The sequence below is a fragment of the Labrus mixtus genome, chromosome 4 (genome assembly GCF_963584025.1).
Source record: "Labrus mixtus chromosome 4, fLabMix1.1, whole genome shotgun sequence".
Taxonomy (NCBI): domain Eukaryota; kingdom Metazoa; phylum Chordata; class Actinopteri; order Labriformes; family Labridae; genus Labrus; species Labrus mixtus.
The window spans coordinates 27743091-27764072 of NC_083615.1; the positions used below are offsets into that span (position 1 = coordinate 27743091).

The 20982-nt window shown below is 44.2% G+C and overlaps 1 protein-coding gene across 3 annotated transcripts in view; it reads left to right on the forward strand.

The window, feature by feature from the left end:
- Positions 1 to 20982, forward strand: part of slc45a3 (solute carrier family 45 member 3) — a 44567-nt gene that overhangs the window by 15564 nt on the left and 8021 nt on the right. The window contains exons 1-4 of one of the 3 annotated variants that reach the window (XM_061036741.1): positions 922 to 1118; positions 12532 to 12880; positions 19684 to 19874; positions 19989 to 20652. In XM_061036741.1, coding sequence (XP_060892724.1) covers positions 12733 to 12880; positions 19684 to 19874; positions 19989 to 20652 — 1003 coding nt within the window. In that variant the 5' untranslated portion in view covers positions 922 to 1118; positions 12532 to 12732. Of the gene's footprint in view, positions 1 to 921; positions 1119 to 8683; positions 8972 to 12531; positions 12881 to 19683; positions 19875 to 19988; positions 20653 to 20982 lie in introns of those variants that run through there. The other 2 variants (XM_061036744.1, XM_061036742.1) reach the window with 2 other exon arrangements.

Genomic DNA, 20982 nt, shown 5'->3' on the forward strand with positions numbered 1-20982 from the left:
GCCTCCAGGCTCCACAAATGGAGATTCCTTAAAGCCAGCCGTAGTCTAATGACATTACTCAACACACCCTCACCTCCTCCACCCAACCACAACCACCCAACACACTTTAGATCTCCCTCCGCTCCACTTTCCTCCCCCCCTTCCTCTCAGTGTTATCAAATTAAAAGCTTTTCCATAGAGGGCTGCTCTTGGCCTCCAGGCGTGGGGTACAGATACGGCAGACAGGCAGGGCTGGAGTGATGGTGTTTTTGTGTGTGTGCACGCGAGCATTTGTGGGTGTTTTTCTGTGCGTGTCTATTCAAATAGGCTTATTCTCGGCTGAGCTGTTGAACCCAGAAAAGGGTTAAAGCAGTCCATGGACAAGCGGTCAAGCAGGAGTGTGAGCTTAACGACCGGGCTGCAAGGAGGAAGGTAATGAGAGAGGGAGGGAGAGCGGCCCCTGCTCTGATAGGCAGCTGAACATGATACTGGGTCAGGGGGTATAATACAGAACTTTTAGGGAGTGGTTATAGATAGTGAGAAAGAAGAGATGGGGGAGTGGCCTCGGTGTGGGGTTGTGAGATGATATCAGTTCATTCTTTGTCTCCTAACTGCCTGTGGTGCTCCCATTATACGGCACAGGTGAGTGTGTGTGTGTGTGTGTGTGTGTCGCTGAGCTTTATCTGAGGTCACATTTTTAGCTTTCGTCTCAATATCCCGACAAAAACCTTGAGGGCAAAACTGAAACGATTCATTTTTTTGAGAGCGACACAGGCAGACAGAAAGCGGCAGGATTCCTCAAGTGCTTTGGGATTTTCCCAATTGCCACCTTGCAGGCTGAGGCACAGAGGAGCGAGACGGAGGGAGGGAGGGAGGGAAGGAGGGAGGGAGAATAATGGGAGGGATGCAAAGGAGGTGGGTTAAATGAGAGAGGAGGGAACAGGGGACACAAAAAAGCAGCAGGGTAAAGAAAGAGTCAGACTCTTGAGCACAGAGTTGAAGCAGGTGGTCAACAGAGTCAGCGCAGATATGCTCAGACTGCGGGTGAGAGGAGTGTGTTGATTGGATAAAGAGAGTGAGCAGCCTTTAAAATAGATTTCGATGCATGTCTGAAGATGGACCTTTGAGCTTCACCACTTGTGAGTATCCTTCTTTCACTCCTTTGTGAAGAACTTCTTCTGTTTTCTCACTTCCTCACACATCGTCTCACCTTAAGGTGTGACTCTCTAGAATTTTGTAGGATAAAAATACAGACTATTCAATGTTTCTCTGTAATGGCATACAGTACAGTACGTGTGGGATTTTCTCCTGCTGTCAATCAGCCAAGCGTGATGCATTCCCTCTCAACGTGATGAGTTCATTGTGGCGTGTGATTTGAACTGTACGTCTGTATTGTGCGTGCTAATCGCAGTGAAAGGTCAGCTGTATCAATTTTACTTTAAAAAATCTAATTTAAGCAACGCTCGAGACAAAGAAATTCCAATGTGACCTTTTCCCATCACGTTAACAAGATGCCACATTCTGAATGAAAAAAAAACAAGTCAAGACAGTCAAATTGAACACCCTGCAGAGAGTCGTGCGTTTTATGAAGTGGTTATGATCATGATTTTAATTTTGTGTGCAAAATGCACTGAAGCTTTCATAACATCCGCAGGCAGTAACTTAGATTTAATTTGTGTTGTGATTGTTAACAAGGACAAAATCTAAGCAGAGATAACGGTGAAAACCAGCTGTGTTTATGAGTGTTTATAACAAACCACATTATTTCTGCATCTTCAGTCTGTGCTTCCATGTTTCATCACGTCGATCAGAGATACAAGCTGATTAAAGCTTCTTAAAGTCCTGACTGCTCTATTAACTAAATGTAAACACACCTGATCACGGTTGAATGAAAACTCATTAGCATTTGCATTCCCTCTTATTAGCCCTTTCACCTTGGCACAATAGGTCTTCAGTGAGTGGAAAGCCGGGTGTCCGCGGGGAGGCACGTTATCAGCCACATTGACTCACAAGAGGCCGCATGACTGAACTCTGCTGCTCGCCATTGTTGTGCTATTTGCATGGGCCAGGATGATAACGGTCACTCCCTGAGCTGGAGCTGTGCAGTGTGCAGGCTTTACCTCAATTCACCCTGACACACACACACACGCACGCACGCACGCACACACACACACACACATACTCCCTAATACCAAACCCGGCCTGCATTCCTCTCATGTTCACTCCTCAGATTAGCACTCGACTTTTCTCCTCTCAGGATTTAAGTTTGGAGAACTCATTTGTAAATAAAAACATAACAATACCTTGCAATACCAAAACTTTTAAAATGAGTATCTGAAATGAATGAGACGGGAAAATAATCTAGCGATACTCTATTTCAGAGGGCGCTAGTTTGATGTCAGTAGCTAAAGAAGAGAGGGAAGATGAAGAGGTTTCAAAGCAGGAGCTGAGCAGAGAATGGACAAGAACAAACTTTTAAAATATATATTGCAATGATATACACGCGTGTATGGGGGCACGCAAGCGGGCGGCCCAGGTTCGGATCTCACCTGTGGCTCCTTTCCTGCATGTCATTCCCCACTCTCTCTCTCTGATTTCCAGCTCTATCCACTGACCTAGCTCTCCATTAAAGGCACAAAAAGCCCAAAAATAAATCGTAAATAATTAAATAAATAAATACACAAACGGCACGACGCCGCCACGCTTCAAAGCTAATCACTTCCTCCAGGAAGCCGATTGGAGACCCTGCATGCCCAATAGAGTGCAAGAGCTCTGTAAATTACTGCGTGCAATGTGTTTGAAGGATTTAGGCCGATTGATTACTACATTAAAGCCAGTTATATTGACCCAACATTTCAGGAAGGGAATGAAAACTTGAATAAGGTGACACCAAATCGGCTTTAGAGAAAAATCCTTTAAAAAGCTTTTCTGTTTCAATGCCAGAAAAAAAACAAAACTGGCTGCAACTCTGAAGAGATTTCTCCTATTTGAGCAATACATAGATTTATTAGAAATGACATTTGTTTCCACATTCAATATCTCATATTTAAATATATGAAAAAGGTATTTTCGTTATGGATCATGACCATGATCAGAGTCACGCTGCACACCTCCACTGGTCACTTGTTGTCTTTAACCAGCTCTTTAAACAAGGTTTATCTACTGAACAGTGTACCAGCGTTTTCTCATAATGCTGGACTATGACCTCATCGGGGGGATAAGGTGTTAAAAAGTGGCGCCACCAGCGTGCAGGGGGTGATGATAGCGGCTGCACTTGTGGTCACTACAACGCATGACTCAGCATTTGATACTGGTATAATGGTTTCACCCGTATATAAGATACAGATGATGATGATGATGATGATGATTAAAGACCTCAAGAACAGCTGTCGATGATGTTGTTGATGATGACACTATATTTTACTTTGCTCTGCCTCGGGTCACTTCCTGTCAGCACCTGTGCTCTGCCTCGGGTCACTTCCTGTCAGCACCTGTGCTCTGCCTCGGGTCACTTCCTGTCAGCACCTGTGCTCTGCCTCGGGTCACTTCCTGTCAGCACCTGTGAGTCTGATCGGTCTTAAAGCTGATCCTTTACACTTCCTGACGTTGTGTTCCTCTCTAGATCTTCACTTGTGTTGTTACTCTCTGATGTTTCTCACTTAGCGTCTCCTTAATGAATTATAGAATTGTTTGTCTCATACTTGGATTTTGCGGTACTTATATTTGTTGTCATAGAATTAAAATTAAAGAATCAAAATTATTTATGAATTGACTTCAATCTCATTGCTATATTAGAATATTTCAGGTAATTGTTATAGAGTTTATCGTCACCTCCCTATTTTTAGGTATGTTTTTCATAACACTGTTGGTGAGTGAGTTATGAACTGAATGGATTTTCCTCTCGAGCTGAATATTCTCTCTGTTATAACTCCTGAAGACACTGATGGCATGTCTCTCTCTGGAGCCATGAACTATGAGTTTCCTGTCATCTTTTTGGGTCTTTTAAACTTCAGGGATTTAGTCTGAGTCATCGTCCTTAATTAGGTTCAGGGATGGAAAGAGGACTTCACAGTTTTGGCACATCGAGGATCGTCATTAGACCCTCAAAATTAGACAAGGTCGTCTCTGCTGCTCCTCCATGAGATGTATGTCAGCCCATCATATCTTCTCTCAGAGGCTCGATTTTAAAAGAAGAGGCGACAGGTTGATTCTTCATTTAACCAGGCTGGAGGACGGTACAGGAGGAGGAGAATACTGGCAGCAGAAAAGCTTTGAAACGTTAGGTCGGTCACATGATTTGCTGTGAAAGCAAGAGGTCGAGGGTCAGAGGGACGGATGTGGGCTTAAGATTACAGGCTGGGGGGCAGGGTCAGCAAAGTCAGAGCTGCCTTTTCAGTGAGCACAGGCCCCCGGCACAAATCGGAGACTAAAGTTTTTATTGAAGCAGTTAAACCAGTTCCGTGTTATTATCAAGTTGTCGGGAAACAGAGGGAAGCAGAGTGTTTGGAAAAAGGTCGCCAGAGGTCTGCTGGTGTCCTCATCTGGACGACAGGCCACAGGACGATGTAGAACAGCTGGTCGAGTTGAGTATAAGAGAGAAGCAGAGGGACTGAGTGAGAGTGGGGGAAATGGTTACATGAATGACGATATGAAAAGGTCACAGGAGTTGTAACTTAGCAAACAAGAACAGTAACCATTTCCTGGGAAGTTTTGTAGGGAGTCGAGGACTAAGTGTTGAAGATGTGGAAGTGGCTGTGGGGGTTGTGTTGCACTTTTATCTCTTATCTGTGTTGTTGCACACAGAGCACTGGAGGAGTCTCTAAACTGACTTAAAGTGACCACAAACCACAAAACTAGCTGAGATGGAATAGTGCGAGGATGACTGAAAAAGAAGGCAGAATGAATCAGTCAGCGTTGGGAACCTTTATTATTTTACACACATCGCTCACTGAGTTTTTCACGCCTGCTCTATAAGCAAAATCTCATCTGTGCAGACCATTGGAAGAAATGATAAGCACAATGAAGCTGCTGTCCCGACGTGTCTTTAAGCACTTTTAGGAGTGGTCTGTGCTCCTGTGTGTTGTTGCTTGCACATTGCGTCGTATCTTTTGAGCAAGATGTTGTTCAAACTTTTGTTAAATCCCGCTCTGCTGCCATCTGAAGGCGGTCGTACACAACGCGGTTTAAGCTGCGCTCGCTACTCTGTGCTCAAAAGTCTGAGTGCAGCGCTCCATGAGCAACGCTGTGCTAGACGTCAAATTCAGTCGATGTGATAAAAAGTCGGGTGCACAGAGCTGTGGTGCTTTTGTTGCTCAGAGTCAGACAGTACATTGAGACATCGTGGTGGGCCGTAAATGATGAGGAGATTCTCTTTCATATCCTCCTACGATGTGGAAATGTGATGTTGTCTCATCACAGATGCTGACAGAAGGAATGAAAACATGAGTCACTGGTTCCATTATTAGATTCATTTGTGCTGATAGAGAAATTTAGTGTGATACTGAATCAGAAAAGGACAACGACTGACGGATCGAGGGTTTGAAGTCACAGTGTTAGGATGGAGTGAGCTTGTGCTGATAGATCTTATAGATTCTACGTTTTTTTTTTGGGGGGGGGGGGGTTTACTTAAAGATATGATAATGGATAGAGTCAGAAATCGGGGAGAGAGAGAGAGAGGGAGTGAGGAATTAAGTGCAGGAAAGGAGACATAGGTCAGATTCAAACCCCAGCCGCCCGCTTGGAGGATTAAAGGCCCCAGACACACCAAGGACATCATCGGCCATCGTCCTAGTTTTTGCAGTGTGTCCAGCTCAATTGTTACCCGTCGCCCCCATCTGCCTTTTTTCTGCTGATTCGACATGTTGAATCTGCGTCGGTGAGAGGGATCTCTCTGGCTGTTCAGAGGTTTCATTTAACTCCAGCTCTCCTCACAGGTTCAGGAAAGCCCCTTGAGCATGCCTCTGTAGTATTCATGCTTTCACCCATTAGTGCGGTTTCTCCTTATTTGTCTCCTCAGCCTCTTCTTTTCTTTTTCCAACTAACAGACCAAGAACTGACAATGCCAGCACCATTTTCTACTTTGTATCAGACATTATTCTAGATTAGTAGGCTACCTATAATATGAGTGGTGAGCGACAGCGGTGTGAAAATGGTCTTCTCGTATCATAACAATGGACTACCGCCGCCTGCTGGCATGGAGAGTTATTTCCTCTCACACATGAGCAGATCGTACGTGGTGGTTGGCCGTCGGCTGTAGTCTTTGTGGTGTGTTCTTGTGCAACTTTCTGGCCAAGACAAAGGCGTCGTAAGGTGAATTTCTGTTAGGCAAACAATGTTGTAACTTTGTCTAAATGTCATAAATGTAGAAAGAAAACAAAGAGAAACCAAATGAGTTTCTGTTGAGTTCAGAAACAGATTCAGATTCTGACAGAAACTTTCTCACACAGGAACAACCATGCACACCATTGCAAGTTAGCACACAGCTTATAATATGATAGTACATCGGCTATTTTAGTCAAATACACATCAGTCCAGCCGTTACAGCATGCAAATGACTTGATGTGAATAAGAGCTTTCTGTCTCAACTCATCAGCAGTTATTTTATCTGTGTATGCAAAGAAAGAACTGTAGATACAACAAGAGCTGAGAACAGGAAGCAGGTACAACAAACAGATCATTTGTGCTAAAAGCATCTGAAATGTCCAACCCATGAAATATGAATTATACACGATGAAGGCCAACACAAACGTTTAGCCTGAAAGAGGGTGCCAGTTCAGTTTAATTCAAAGTTGACTTACAAATGAAAAACCTCATTGAGATCAAGAATCTCCTTTACAAATTCAGTCATTACTCCTTAACTGGCTTCCAACATACTCATGTACTTTTATTCAGGATGCAGATTTGTGGTGTACCTCAATGCTCCTTGATACAAAGTATCCAAAGATTTAAGGCATCGAGAAAATGCATGCATATATAAAACATCACTGTAATCAGTTAAAGGCTTCAAAGTATTTATGTTTTGGAGCAAAAAGAAAAAGGAGACTCATTTGTGACAGAAAAGTAATCAGCTGCAACTTGAACTTCTTTATGAGCTGCTGAATATGAATGAGTCAATGCACTGGTCTATTTATTAAGGGCTGTGTGATGTCTCTCAGTTGAGACATAATTTGTCTCCGAGGAGATGCAGAGAAGGGACTTGTCTGTTGCCCCCTGAGTCTGGTTAATCCTGTGACACTAAGGTAGTGATATTTGCAGCATTATAAGCAGTATTAATTAGCCATTGCCTCATCTTAACTTGTTTGTTATTGAGAGAGCAGAGAGAAGGAGAACTACAGAGAGAGGTTTGTGGGAAGTATGCCAGCCAGAGTAGCAGGCAGCAGAAAAGCCTGGTCCCGCTGTCCCTGCATGCACACGGCCGGGTCCATTAATGTGCAGGAAGGCCGCCCTGCTGCAGCCATTCAGCCCGAGCCAAGCACACAACCAGACCCTCCTGCTGAGGTTTCTGCAGCCACAGCCGCGACTGTGCTTGTGGCTCTGATGTCATCTCAGAGAAATTCCTTCCTCTCTTCTCTTCCAAACCCTGCTGTCTGCTGGGAGACCCCCACCTCCATCCTGCCCACCCAACACCACACACACACACATACACACCCACACCCACCCACACACACTCTATATCCTACTCTGCGTTAATAAAAGACTTGGAAATGGACTTGATACCTCACTATATCGCATTTCTCTCCCTGGCACAATGTATACAAAGCCTGTTTTGTATTGTACAAAAACGGCTCTGAGTCATTAGGACTGTTTTTGGGGGGCCTGCGGCTGAATAGAGCTTGGTAATGGAGCAGTGGGAGAGCTGACAAAAGCCCCCCCCCCACCCCCCACCAACACCACCAACCCTTCCCTCAGCAGACAGACTCAGACTGTAGTGTTTAAACACATAAGGTGACAGGGAGAGCGGCTGTGTGTTTGTATTGGCTGTGGGAAGATGAGGGGCATGACTGGAACATAATTGTAGAGTCAGACGTGTCTTTAGCCCATTTTACACACCGACTCTGCCCCTCAAAATCTTCCTACACGTGTCCCGTACAGCTGGAGATTTTCCCTTTTCTACAAGGTGGAAAAGCAGACGTGACTTAAAATGCTGCGAAATTCACACACATTGACAGTATTATATCCATTTATATATCAATGCATACAATACATTCACAGTAAAAACAAAGAGTGCAAAGAACATGCTAACAAGCAGAAAAGAGAATGAAGCAGCTTCATTGCATGCAGTGAGATCGCGCTGGTCCTGCACTGTATAAACATCGACACCCATGTCCACTCAATCGTGGAGATCCTTCCTGAGGATTTCTTGCTGCTGCACATCGGCTCACCCTGATTTCATGCAGAAATTTTATTTTAGGGAGCTGGCAGGAAAAATTCTGGATAAAGTCGGGGTGAAATATTCTGCTGTTTGTGTTTGTACACCAGCAACTCAACCCTGAAAACTTTGAAGAGTTTTATACATGCATGATTAAGGCGGCTTGATTATGGCCCAAAAAAATTATAATCAGGATTATTTTGGATTGATACTGACATCAAGATCATAAAACACGATTACTCTTTGACTTTAAAACATCTGCATCACATGTATTTATTGCACTTAAACACTCTTAACACTAAAAATAGAAAAGTGGAAAAATGGCCTTAGACTACCACATTGGACTACTTTAACTTTTATGTCTGACTTTGGGGTGGATATAATGGAATGATAAATGCTCTTCTTCCCTCTAGCCACCATCTCTCAGTCCTTCCATCCTCCCTCACATCTGCCCTAACTCGGGCTTGCCAACGCCACTCGGGTCAAGACTGCAGCAACCATTCAATTAACAAACCCCTGGAATCTGACTCGCGTTCGGGCAGGCGTCCAGAAAAACCGCGCCCGCTTGGGTGGACGAATCAGATTTCTCTGCTCTTGCCACTGAGGACCCTTCTGTGTTTTTCGGTGAGAACTTCTGACAGAGAGTCAGCTGGGGCGGCAACAGAAAGCATTCACACTGAGACCCAGAAGCATGCAGGCATAACCAGTCGTGGGCAGACATGTCAAAAGGCTCCTCTTAGAATGCAGGTCAGAGCTGAGCTGACCTCAGGGGTTGAGGAAGGACGAGGATGAAATGCAGAAATGAGGAGGGAGGAGGGTAGCTGATTGTACATCTACACGCACAGAATATGTTGGAAGGGGGTTGTAGTTGCCAGACAGGCCGCAGGGGCAAAGGCTGCTCCCCTGATGGGGGTCTTTCAGCGTGCCTGGGCCGGGTGGGAATGAGAGCTGACGGGTGTGAAATGGTCCTCTTTCTCAGTGACCCAGGCCCCTGCTAGGTCCAGCCTGCTAACACTGTCGCTTTGTCCCACACATTCTCCAAGAGCCTGAATATCAAAGGACTCTTAAAGGCCGAGCTCGGGCTGCATGAATGCTGGTGGAGGGACTCTGATGGCATCATTGATGGCATGTGGATAACATTTGTGATTGCTGTGATGTGACAGGCACTCAGAGGTTGAGACGGGCATTGTATGTCTGATGACGGAGATTTGAGCGAGTGACTGTAACATTTAAGGACAAATGCTGAGTCGATGTTTGAGGCGATGTGTTGCAACCCTCTGGATTCTTGAGAAATCTTTATTCATATCCTATTTTTTTCTCTTCTTAGCCAACACCTCTTAGAGCATGTTACCTAACAAAACTCTTTTTTTTTTTTAACCACACAAGATATATATCCTTGGGATGCAGCATGATTCAATGAGATCACTCACTGAGCTGAGCACAACTCAGTGATTACCCAAGTCTTCTTTAAAATGATGACATCCATTTTGCTTACTGGCAGGGAACAGATGGGCAGCATTGGCAGAGAAATGTCACGGCAAATGCAAATATAGCACCTTGTTGTTTCTGTTTTTGCCGCTGTTCTGTTCTTGCTCTTTCCCTCTGCTTAAAAAGAACTAACACCTCGCTGGAGGATGATGATGACGACAACGCTGATATGGGTTCCACAGGAAGCAGAGAGACGTGTATATAAATGCACACAGATTAGAGGCAGTCTGACGGTGTTTACAGACGACATGTTGCTTCAGCAATCTGTTTTTCCTCTGCTAAACACTAACTATTAGTCTGAAGGGTTTTGATTTTGTTGGTCATTCTTCTAGTTGGACATTTAAGTCATTGCATGGCTAAAACAGATCAAATATACAGAAACAGGTGAGGTTTAGGATGACACATGCCTTCTTGATAATAGTGCATGACATGGAGAATGTCAGCCATTGTCACTGGAAAGACGATCCTTCAAGGTGTGCTTGACTTGTCTGTCAGTGTGAGATTGTATGACTACTGGTCAATTTGAAACTCAAAAATTATTTTCACATAGAAGGCACACTAATAGTGCTTTCACACCTGCAGAAATCTCCTTTAAAACCTCCTGATATTTCCAGAAGGAGCTGTATGTGTGAACGCAAACAGCCACATTTTTCACTTGGACTTCTTCTCCTAGACCGCTAGTCTTTTATATGCATAAAGTCTGAGTGAGCTGATGTGAGAACGCAGCAGGGTATTCTCCGGAGAATTCACCTTGTGCCATTCATTATGTTTTCTGTTTGTCAGTATGTTCTTCTCCGCTCTTTTGTTGATAGTGTGATTCCGTTGAACTACACACATATCATTGATATAAAGGCAAATATTGTCATTATTGCATCTGTTGCTTCGTCTGCTACTTCCACATCGTCTTTTTACATCGCGTCTTACTTCAGGAGACCCCCTCCCCCCCCTGCCCACCCTACTGTCTGACATGGTTAGTCTCCTGCTGTGAGGAGCATATGTGAACAGCCAGGTCAGGAGAATCTCCAGAGCAGACCTCCTGACATGATCTAGATATTTTCAGGAGTGTATATGTGAAAACAGCTTTACTTTATCTTCCTGTATGTGGTACAACCTAACGTCCACTCTCTGAACCTCACTGCGTACATCGTGCTGTGTAAAATCACCCCTCTCTCACATGTGACTTATCTACCTCCTGCCTTACAGTCTCTCTATGCTGATGGCTTTTTTCAGGAGCTAAAACCTGCCTCATGCACACTGAGCTGAACAATGGTAATACTCTCAGAACATTTCTGGAAGGCAGACTCACGTTTGTGAGAGAGCTTAATAATAGGGATAATGACAGGGCGGGAAAAGGAGAGGCTGTGTTTGAGAGCCTCCCACTAATACTAGAGTTATTATGGAGAAGGGAAAGGAAGAAGTCGTGTGGAAAGAGATGAAAAATTACACCTTAGACTTTTTTTTTTTTTTTTAAAGATGGGTCTATCAAATCTCCAGCAAAGCATGTTTTAGGACTAAAAAAGAAAATGTGCGAGCGAAGCAGCAGGGGGAGAAAAGATTCTCTTGGCAAATGGCATGGTGTGTTTGCCACGTCTCTGCAGCTGACTCATCTCCTATGTCCGCCTGTTGTTGTTCCTGCTGTCCTGAAGCTGTCGGTGAGGAGATGATGTATCAATATCAGATCCTTGTGACTGTTGCTGCTGCTGCATCCACGTTTCTGGAAAATATGTTTGAATCTGTTTTGATTTAAATATCATGTCAGGAATAAGGTTATGAGTACGGCATAAATGATAGTATCAGAAAGTACTGAAGCTTTGAACAACTTCAGATCTTCAGTCTAATATGTAACAAAAAGCTGCTGCAAGCGAAAGAGAGAGAGAGTGAAGCTGTTTTCACACATGCACTGAGGTAGACTGCCCCAGAAATGTTCCTGAGATGGTTGTTCACACATGTACCTCACAGCGAGAGACTCTCCCTGTCGGATGGGGGGGAAGGGGAAAGTCTCAGGAGGTGAGACATAACTGAGAGGACCACCTGGTTACAGCGGATAAAGAACACTACGTTATACAGAGAATGTTTTCCTTCATATTGACGCTACATGTTCTTCTACACAATCACAATATCAGAGAGGGACATTCAGTACTGACAAACAGAAAACATAGTGAAGTGGTTTCAGATAGATCACAGTGGACTTTCCTGAATATTACCTGCTGTGTTCTCACATCAGCTCACCCTGACTTCATGTAGAAAGTGTACTCGGGCGCTGGCAGGAGAAGTACGATCAATGTCGGAGTATGAAATGTAAATGTTTGTGTTCACACATGCAGCTCAGCCTGGAAACTTCAGGAAGTTTTTCAGGAGTTTTGTGCAACTTTGAAAGCAATTTATATAGCACAAATTCATTGACAACTTTCCCAACCTATATTATACTGTAACCCAATTTTAGGGTGCCCAGGCCTTTTTTTAGTTTTGTTGCTGTGGTATTGAAACAGGTAGTAATAATGTTTGAGTTTTGTCTGTCAAATTGAAGTGACCTGGGGCCGCTCACAGCCAAGTGTAGTAACCTGGGAATGACCTGGTGAGCGGTAGCCCTTAAAGCAGCGAGTGATATAATGTCTGACATTCTGTGAAGATGCTGTGTGTAAACTGTGTGGCATCTTTTTAAGTTGCTCAAACTTTCCACGCTCTCCTTCTTTCAGATCCAGAATGCTGAGAAGACCATGAATCCATCAGGTCATCTGAGACATCCACGTGTCTTTGCCGCTGTCCTTCCCCGACGGCCCTCCTGTCCCACTGGGGCACCATCTGCCTCCCAAAGCTCGCCCCTTGGTCCCTCCCCCCTCCCCTGCCCCCAGTAGTGGCCGTCCCAGAGGAGAAAGGCGAGCCAGCCCCCTGTAAATATGCCTGGATGGAGGTCTCAGTGGCGTCTCGTCCTGCTGAACTCCCTGACCTGTGGCCTGGAGATCTGTGTGGCAGCTGGGATCACATACGTGCCCCCGCTGCTGCTGGAGGCTGGGGTGGAGGAGCGCTACATGACCATGGTTCTAGGTAAGGCCATGATAAGCCCCACGACTTCACCATAGTGTAATGTGTTCCTCCCTCACATTTTCATTATGTTCATTTGATGTCCTCTGTGGCTTGTTCCAAAAGTGTCTTTTGTATTTTAAAAGTATTTTTTATATCCTTTGGGAGCCAATCACACAATACAATACTCTGTCTGTTGACACGAGGCTTTAAAGGCAATAAGATTTTGTTGATTTATTTTGATTGCTTTGTTTGCTGTGGTTAAATGAAAAACCTTTTCATTAGTCGCTCCTGACGTCACAAGAGCTGTAAATCAAAACAGACTTCTCCCTCTAAGAAGTTTTTATGAATTAGTTTTAAACATGAAGGTGTGTCCAACATCATCCAGTGGTGGTTTTCCTGGAGGCGGGTGCGGGTGTAAGGAGGCGTGGCTCTGCCTCAGGGCTCCTATCTTCTCTCCCATTCAGCTCATAAAGACATAATTGAGGCTGTTACACAAATCAGCGGCCAAATCACCTGTTTCTTTTGTTGAGTTGGTAATCAGGCGCTAATTTGAAGGCAGCAGGAGGCCGAGCTGCCGGAGGAAGAGTCTCTAACTCCAGACTGAGACACACACTTCATGTGATTCACTTTACACGGCAGATTGAAACACCAGGATTTACTCTGGTTCTCTTAATGAATCTTTACAATTATATTATATCATTAATGCTATCTTAGCAAGATAAAGACATGTGCAGTGGCTGTTTTGATGACGTTTATTTTGGTTTGTTTTTTAAGGCAGATATTTTAGCATGCTCATTAAAGGCAGGGTGGGTAATTTCCTCCAGATCCACTTTTTAAGATTTTGGTTGAAATTGTCTTTAGGTCCTGACAGAAATTAATAACTCATGTTCTCTGAAAAAGGAACAAAGAAAATCTGTCATCTGTATCAGTTGTAAGCAAAGGTGCTGATTGTCAACAGGCAAAGCAGGAAACTGCTTGGGGCCCCAGGCCAGTAGGGGGGCCTCAAAGGTTGACAAACTTTACACCACAGAAGTGGCTCAAAATGTGCACATTTTCCAATGACAGTAGGAACCTCCCTAAGGGGGCCCCATCTGACAGCATTCACTCTCGTTGCCCTGCTAAGCATAGCATGCATTGCTGTTTTGAAAACCACACACCAAAGAAAGTAACAAAAAGGAAGAGGAGTACCGTAAAATCCGGTGTATAAGACGCACTTTTAATACCTATTTTTTCGTCTTAAAAGTTGGCTGCGTCTTATACATCGGTGCGACTAAATATACCTGTATAAAATACTGAAACACGCCGTCATTACAGCGGGTGCAGCAGCCCCTATCACTGTGACCTGATGTGATTAAAACCCATCCCCATTCATTGTGTCTTGAAAGCTGAGTGCATGCTGTGCTGGGAAAGACGGCGACACAGACCAGTCTGGCTGCGCTACTTTTTCCACATCTTTTCTTCCTCATGAGGTCATAATCATGCATTTACAGAAACAGTGGTATATTGTTCCTTAAATAAACCTTGTGGAGTGCTCTTTTGATTGTCCTATATTAAAGTTAAAGAGTGATCAGCGGAGTCGGGCAGCGCGACCTGCAAGCTAGCAGGTCTGTGCCTCTGCCAACTTTCCCTGCAGGCTGAGAGCTCAACTACCGTACTGTAGCTAGTAGGAGTGCAAACTCCCGAAAGTGAAAACAGACAGAACTAAAAGAACGACACAGCTGTACAGAAACTGCACGTTGTAGACATCGCTGAACACAATATAAATCCTCACGCAGGAAAACAGTTTAAAGTTTTTTTTCTCTCAAAGAGACCTTCAAAAACAGGGTGCGTCTTATACACCGGTGCGTCTTATACACCGGATTTTACGGTAAGCGTTGGAATAGTGGTGGTGATAAACGCTGGTTGGAGGGCCCCCCCAATAAATTTTTGCCTAGGGCCCCAATAGACTGTAGAATCGCTACTGGTTGTAAGCCTGTAAAAAGTTTGACCAATGTCTGCCACGAGGTACCAATCTGATGAACCAATCACAGCCCCCCTGTCTCCCTGCTCGCTCTCTACCCCATGCATGCACGAGCCTACACTCAAAACACGTCACTGACAGAGTTTATACTGTGTCGTTGGCCGTTGTGAGTATTAAAATAGTCATGTTTTTATTTACATGTTTTATGATAAAGTTTAGTGTTTGCTTACTGCTGAATGAGACATGAGACGACGTAGTTTCTACACAATACAAGCGATGATCTGAGGTCCACTTCTGGAGCAACGGCGCTCGTGCATGTAAGTGAGGGGCGCACAGAGGGGAGGGTGAAGCTGGAGCACTGAGGGAATGCTACTCTCAAATCATGCTCGTTTTCGACAATTACCAACCCTGCCTTTAAAGTTTTGCTACATATTTTATGTATTTTTTAAAATGTGTGCAATGCAGGAACATTTAGCTTTATATCTAAAAAATTCAAAACACTTCTCAGCTTGATTTTTCTTAGACAAATGTTTCACAAAAAAATAGATTTTGATATTGTCCTACCCATCACAGCAGCATGCTGAATAAGTAAAGAAAAGTTATCTAATAACTAGACATCTGATTTGCTCTGCTTTGTAACACATCTTTCCTAAGCTCTTCTGAAGTCCTTACTGTCGTGTCTTCATGTTGGTTCTGTTGAGAAAGTAGCATCAGTCTGGGTCTATAAATGGCAGTAAATGTAGGACAGTGTTTGAACAGAAAAACACTGTAATTCAAGCACAGCTTTCACCATAGCAACACTGTACAGGCATTGTAACCATGTTGTTAAAAAAAAAACAATCCTCGTTAAAAAGAAATGCAGAATGTGTACCAGATGTTACACTTAAAGGTGTAGTTTTTTTGAAGAGGGATTGTATGAGGTACCTGTCATTAAGAAGTGTATCCCAAGCTGCGACCTCTGGTCTTTAAAAATGAAACCAATTTGGAAGTGCAAAATCCTGCAGTGCGTCGAGTGTCCACTTGAGGCTGGCTTCAGGAACACAGGAAGTCACATACACACATCCACAGGAGATGCCGGTCGAATCTGCCCCTTTAAGGAGAGACAGGCTGCACTGCCTGCACAAAAGCTAGGCTACACTTCCGCTACAGACTGGGTCGTATGTAACATCACAACCAACCGTCTATAATATTCAGCCTTCAGAATCATGCAGAGGTGAATTTAAGAGATCATACCTACTGATACAGATTGAGTTATAGGTATTTTCTGTCATCATAAAAGATCCAAAACATTGCCCTGGTATCATCTTTTTACATTATGTGCACCACCATGTCCAGGAATTCTGGGAAGACACACCACAAACACTCAAGGGAGAATGTGCATCTGATGACCGCACCGTTATGTCTGGCTAACATATAATTCAATCTAGTGTTTGGTTGTGTACTTGTGGCCTCCTTTCAACCTGAAGGTAGACTGTAAGGCTTTAACTCAAAGTAAAGATTCAGACTGACAGGTTTGTTTTTGTAAATGCTCAGTGATCGTCCTGCTCACAAATTACAGACATGTACAAACATCTAGCATTATATATCTGCACACTGTAAATAAGTTGACTAGTAAGCAATGTGAATAGCTGCATTATCCTGTCAGCTCAAATAGCTTTCACATGCCTTTCACTAAAGGCCTCTCTTTGAGACATTGTCTTGTGACTCTACAGATGATAGTTACAGCTTTACCGAACCAAAAGGCTCCGTGCGGATGACAGAAGTGTGTATTCAAGTTAAAAGATAAAAAAAAAAGAACATGCACTTCTACTTTTCCGGTCTCGTAAACGCAGCCGGAGATATGAAGAAAAATTATTTCATTGTAGATTTCCTCCCCAACAGCCAATCTGGAAATTCCACTCAGCCTTATTCTCATCTCTCTGTATTATAATGGAGTGCCTGGGTGTTATTTGAATGAAGACAGATAGTGTGTCTTGGGAGGGTTAGAGCTCATTTCCCCAAGCAGTCGTGTCAAGTTCTCAGCCGGCTGTTTTCTACTTTAACTAATCGCCATTTGTTGGCCGCTTTCTCCTCCAGTTGTTACTTTCTGTCTCCAGTTTCCTCTCTCTGATAGCGGCTTAGATAATGAGGTATCCACTTATCTTGATGTTTTAGAATATTTGGGAGGTATCTAAGTATCAACAAATGATATAAAAAGGTTCCACAGTGTGCTACATGTGTGTAAGGGCAGACATCACAGTGATTGATGCGTGTAAACAGAGCTGGAGAACAGCTTGTATTATATTCAGAAGCTGGAAGGCATTACTCAGTGTGTGAGATATATCATATATACATGTATAGCAGAAAGCAGTGAGCAGCTTCTGGGTGGAGAGAGAGAGAGAGAGAGAGAGAGAGAGAGAGAGAGAGAGAGAGAGAGAGAGAGAGAGAGAGAGAGAGAGAGAGAGAGAGAGAGAGAGAGAGAGAGAGAGAGAGAGAGAGAGAGAGAGAGAGAGAGAGAGAGAGAGAGAGAGAGAGAGAGAGAGAGAGAGAGAGAGAGAGTCTTCCAGCTGTAGACAGTGAGGATTGTTATGACGGGCCTCCACAGCTGCAGTGAGGAGAAATGCGATGGAGGCGCTGACTGCCGACTGCAGCCGTCTTATCCGTCTTTCTCAAATTGCCTGCCCGTCTCATTTTCTCTTCTCGTCATCGGAGTTCTCTCCAGACAACAGAAAACACACGAGTTGTCTCTTTCTCCCCCGTGTTTCAGCTTCTCGTCAAACTGTAGGAGGACTTTGTGGGATTCAGTCATGTTTTTTTTTCTGGTGGACGTTTTGACCACTAGAGGCACTGTAGAGTCATATTTTCATGAGGCAGAAGTCTCTGGATTGTTGTTTCATTCAATTTTTTTTTTTGCAATCATGTGCAGGAGAACAGAAATGTAGACACAACCCGTTTGTCTGTAATAACTATTCCACAAGGTGCCTTTGAAAAGTTCAACTCTCGGCAGGGACTTTTCGGGGGTTTGCACATGTGTCCATGGTGTGCTCTAATTATCCAGACCTGAGTACGTGTGGAGACAGAGCTGAGGGGGGGTTTACCTCCAGGCAGCAGGCCATCTGTAGGAACAATCTCCAGTAGTCAGTGAGGAAGGCAGAGAGAGGCACATGTAGCTCACCCCCCTGTAGGAGCATTAGAGGGCCACTGGAGCTGAAAAGAGATTTCATAGGTGTAGGGGATTTTTGAAGGAGACATTTAGAAAATCTTGGAAGATATTAGTGGAAACATTATTTGTGATTTAAGGTGTTTTCAACCAAACTTTTAAGTGTGTCAATGTTTTGGAAGAAAATGTACACATTGTACATCTGTAAATTAATTGTGTGAAGCAAATTGCATATAGTACAGCAATATATCATCGTCCCCCTCAGCTTCCAAAGAGGAAGTGGATGGTAGGACACAAGAAGAAGAAGAAGAAGAAGAAGAAGAAGAAGAAGAAGACAATGTCAGGCAGCTGTGAAAAGAAGTTAAGAAAGAGTGTGACAAGAGGTGTCAGCAGCTGTTACACTGTCAGCATCCATTTTTAACACAAAACAAACACAATTCAGCGTTTTCAGCACTCAGAAACAGAAGTGCAATAACACCCTCAGCAGCAGGTTTTGTTTTTGGTCCCTGCCTCACAGTGCCCTCAGTTGAAAAAAGTTCAGCTTTTACAACACTGGAGTCCTATTCAAAGTCACTCTTCCTCTCTGACCATTCAAAATCAAGTAGGGGCGGAACTTTTCTTTTTTTTTAAAGATTCATTTTGGTAGCTTTTTATGCCTTTATTGTAGAGATAGGACAAATGGATAGAGTCAGAAATTAGGGACAAAGAGAGTGGGGAATGACATGCGGGAAAGGAGCCACAGGTCGGATTTGAACCTGGGGGTTCCTTCGAGGACCAGAGGCTCCGTACATGGGCTGTGCACCCCAACCACTCATCCACCACCGCCCCCAAGGGCGACACTTTTGATATCGGCTTTTGCTTTGCTAAAGTATGTTGCCAGGATTCCTTTGCATTAGTTTCATGTTTTCTTGTTGAATTTTACTAAAAGAAAATATTAAGCACACAGTTATTTAAAATCAACCTAATGGGGGCGCTGGTGGCGCAGTGGTTAGTGCGTGCGCCCCATGTATGGAAGCTGTAGTCTTCCAAGCGGGCAGCCCAAGTTTCCGACTCTATCCACTGTCCTATCTCTCAAATTTAAAAAAAGGCCCATAAAGCCCAAAAATAAATCTTCAAAATAATAAATAAAAATCAACCTAATGGTCACTACCAAGGAAGGCAGAAGTTAACTTTTGTAACCTAGCAACAATAAATGCTGGTGAGAAGCGCTCTCAAGCTGAGGTTGTGGGCATAGCAAGCATGAAAAAAAGCTGTTAGTGGACACAGGCCCTCGATCCTGTACTCTACCTGTTTAGGAGCATGTTTGATATGTATCATATGATCACTGTATCATGATATTATTGAGTATGTTTGATATGTATCATATGATCACTGTATCATGATATTATTGAGTATGTTTGATATGTATCATATGATCACTGTATCATGATATTATTGAGTATGTTTGATATGTATCATATGATCACTGTATCATGATATTATTGAGTATGTTTGATATGTATCATATGATCACTGTATCATGATATTATTGAGCATGTTTGATATGTATCATATGATCACTGTATCATGATATTATTGAGTATGTTTGATATGTATCATATGATCACTGTATCATGATATTATTGTGATCGTGAGTCATGTATATAGTTTCACCTGTGCCTCTGCTGTTCAGTCTTCCATGCTTGTCTCTGACTTCTTGGCTGCATCTCTGGTTTTTCTTCACAGGTATTGGTCCGGTGCTCGGCCTCTTGTTCATCCCTCTGATTGGCTCAGCCAGTGACCACTGCAACAGCAGTTATGGCAGACGACGGCCGTTCATCTGGCTGCTGTCTCTTGGAGTCCTTCTGGCGCTTGTCATCATTCCCCATGCTGACGTGCTGGCTGCACGCCTTGCCTGGGGTGGGCGCACCTTTCAGGTAGGACACTAGTTATTGTTGTGACTTCTTCCTACAGAGCGCTCAAGTGACTCTGAAGTGTTCAAGGTTAGAATGGAGCTCTCTCTGATGTTGTATTCGTTCACTTTGCTGCAGGTGGGCTTCCTTATCCTCGGGGTGGGGCTCCTTGACTTTTGTGGACAAGTTTGCTTCACGCCCTTGGAGGCTCTTTTGTCGGACCTGTATCGGGACGAGGAGGACTGCGGCCAAGCCTTTGCCATGTTCTCCTTCATGGTCAGTTTGGGAGGCTGTGTGGGTTATTTGCTGCCTGCACTGGACTGGAGTAGTGGGGTGCTCTCCGTTTACCTGGGGGGCCAGGCCGAGTGCCTCTTCTCCCTCCTCATCCTCATCTTCATCTCCAGCGTGCTCATCACCATGAAGGTGTCTGAGGAACCGTCGTGTGCCAGCAGTAGCTCGGCCGGACCTGGATCTTTACTGGACACGGGCGCTGGCGCGATGGAGGCGGGTCGTTGCGGGGTGCCGCGCTCATGCTGCTATCTGCTGAAGTGCAAGCTGAGGCTGCTGAAGTCTGGACCCCTGCTGTGCCTGCTGAGGACTTGCTGGTCCATGACCCCGGCCATCTACAGGAGCTACTGCCACGTCCCGAGGGTGATGAGGCAGCTGTGTGTGGCCCAGCTCTGCAGCTGGATGGCCGTCATGTCCTTTATGCTTTTCTACACAGACTTTGTGGGGGAGGGCCTGTACGAGGGCGTGCCCAGTGCGTTACCAGGAAGTGTGTCCAAGCAAAGATACGATGAAGGTCAGCTCTTTAAACTTAATGAAGATTGATGTGTTATCTTTTTAAATACATATGTAGTTCACTACTACACAGCGGGTTTGAGGAGTTGGTGTCTTTATTAATCTCTCAACAGAGGATCGTTTTGTTTACTTCTGATGTTTTAACGATCAGGAAGAAAACCTCCACTCATATTTGCTCTTAAAGCATGTTATGAAACTAACTTCCATTGTGCAGCTGGGACGCGAAAACCTTTACAAACAAAGCATAGGCATGCTCACCTCTTAAACTCTGCAAAGACAAGTGGTGCTAACTCAGAAAGTCAACTATAGAAAATAATGTCAGCAGTCACAA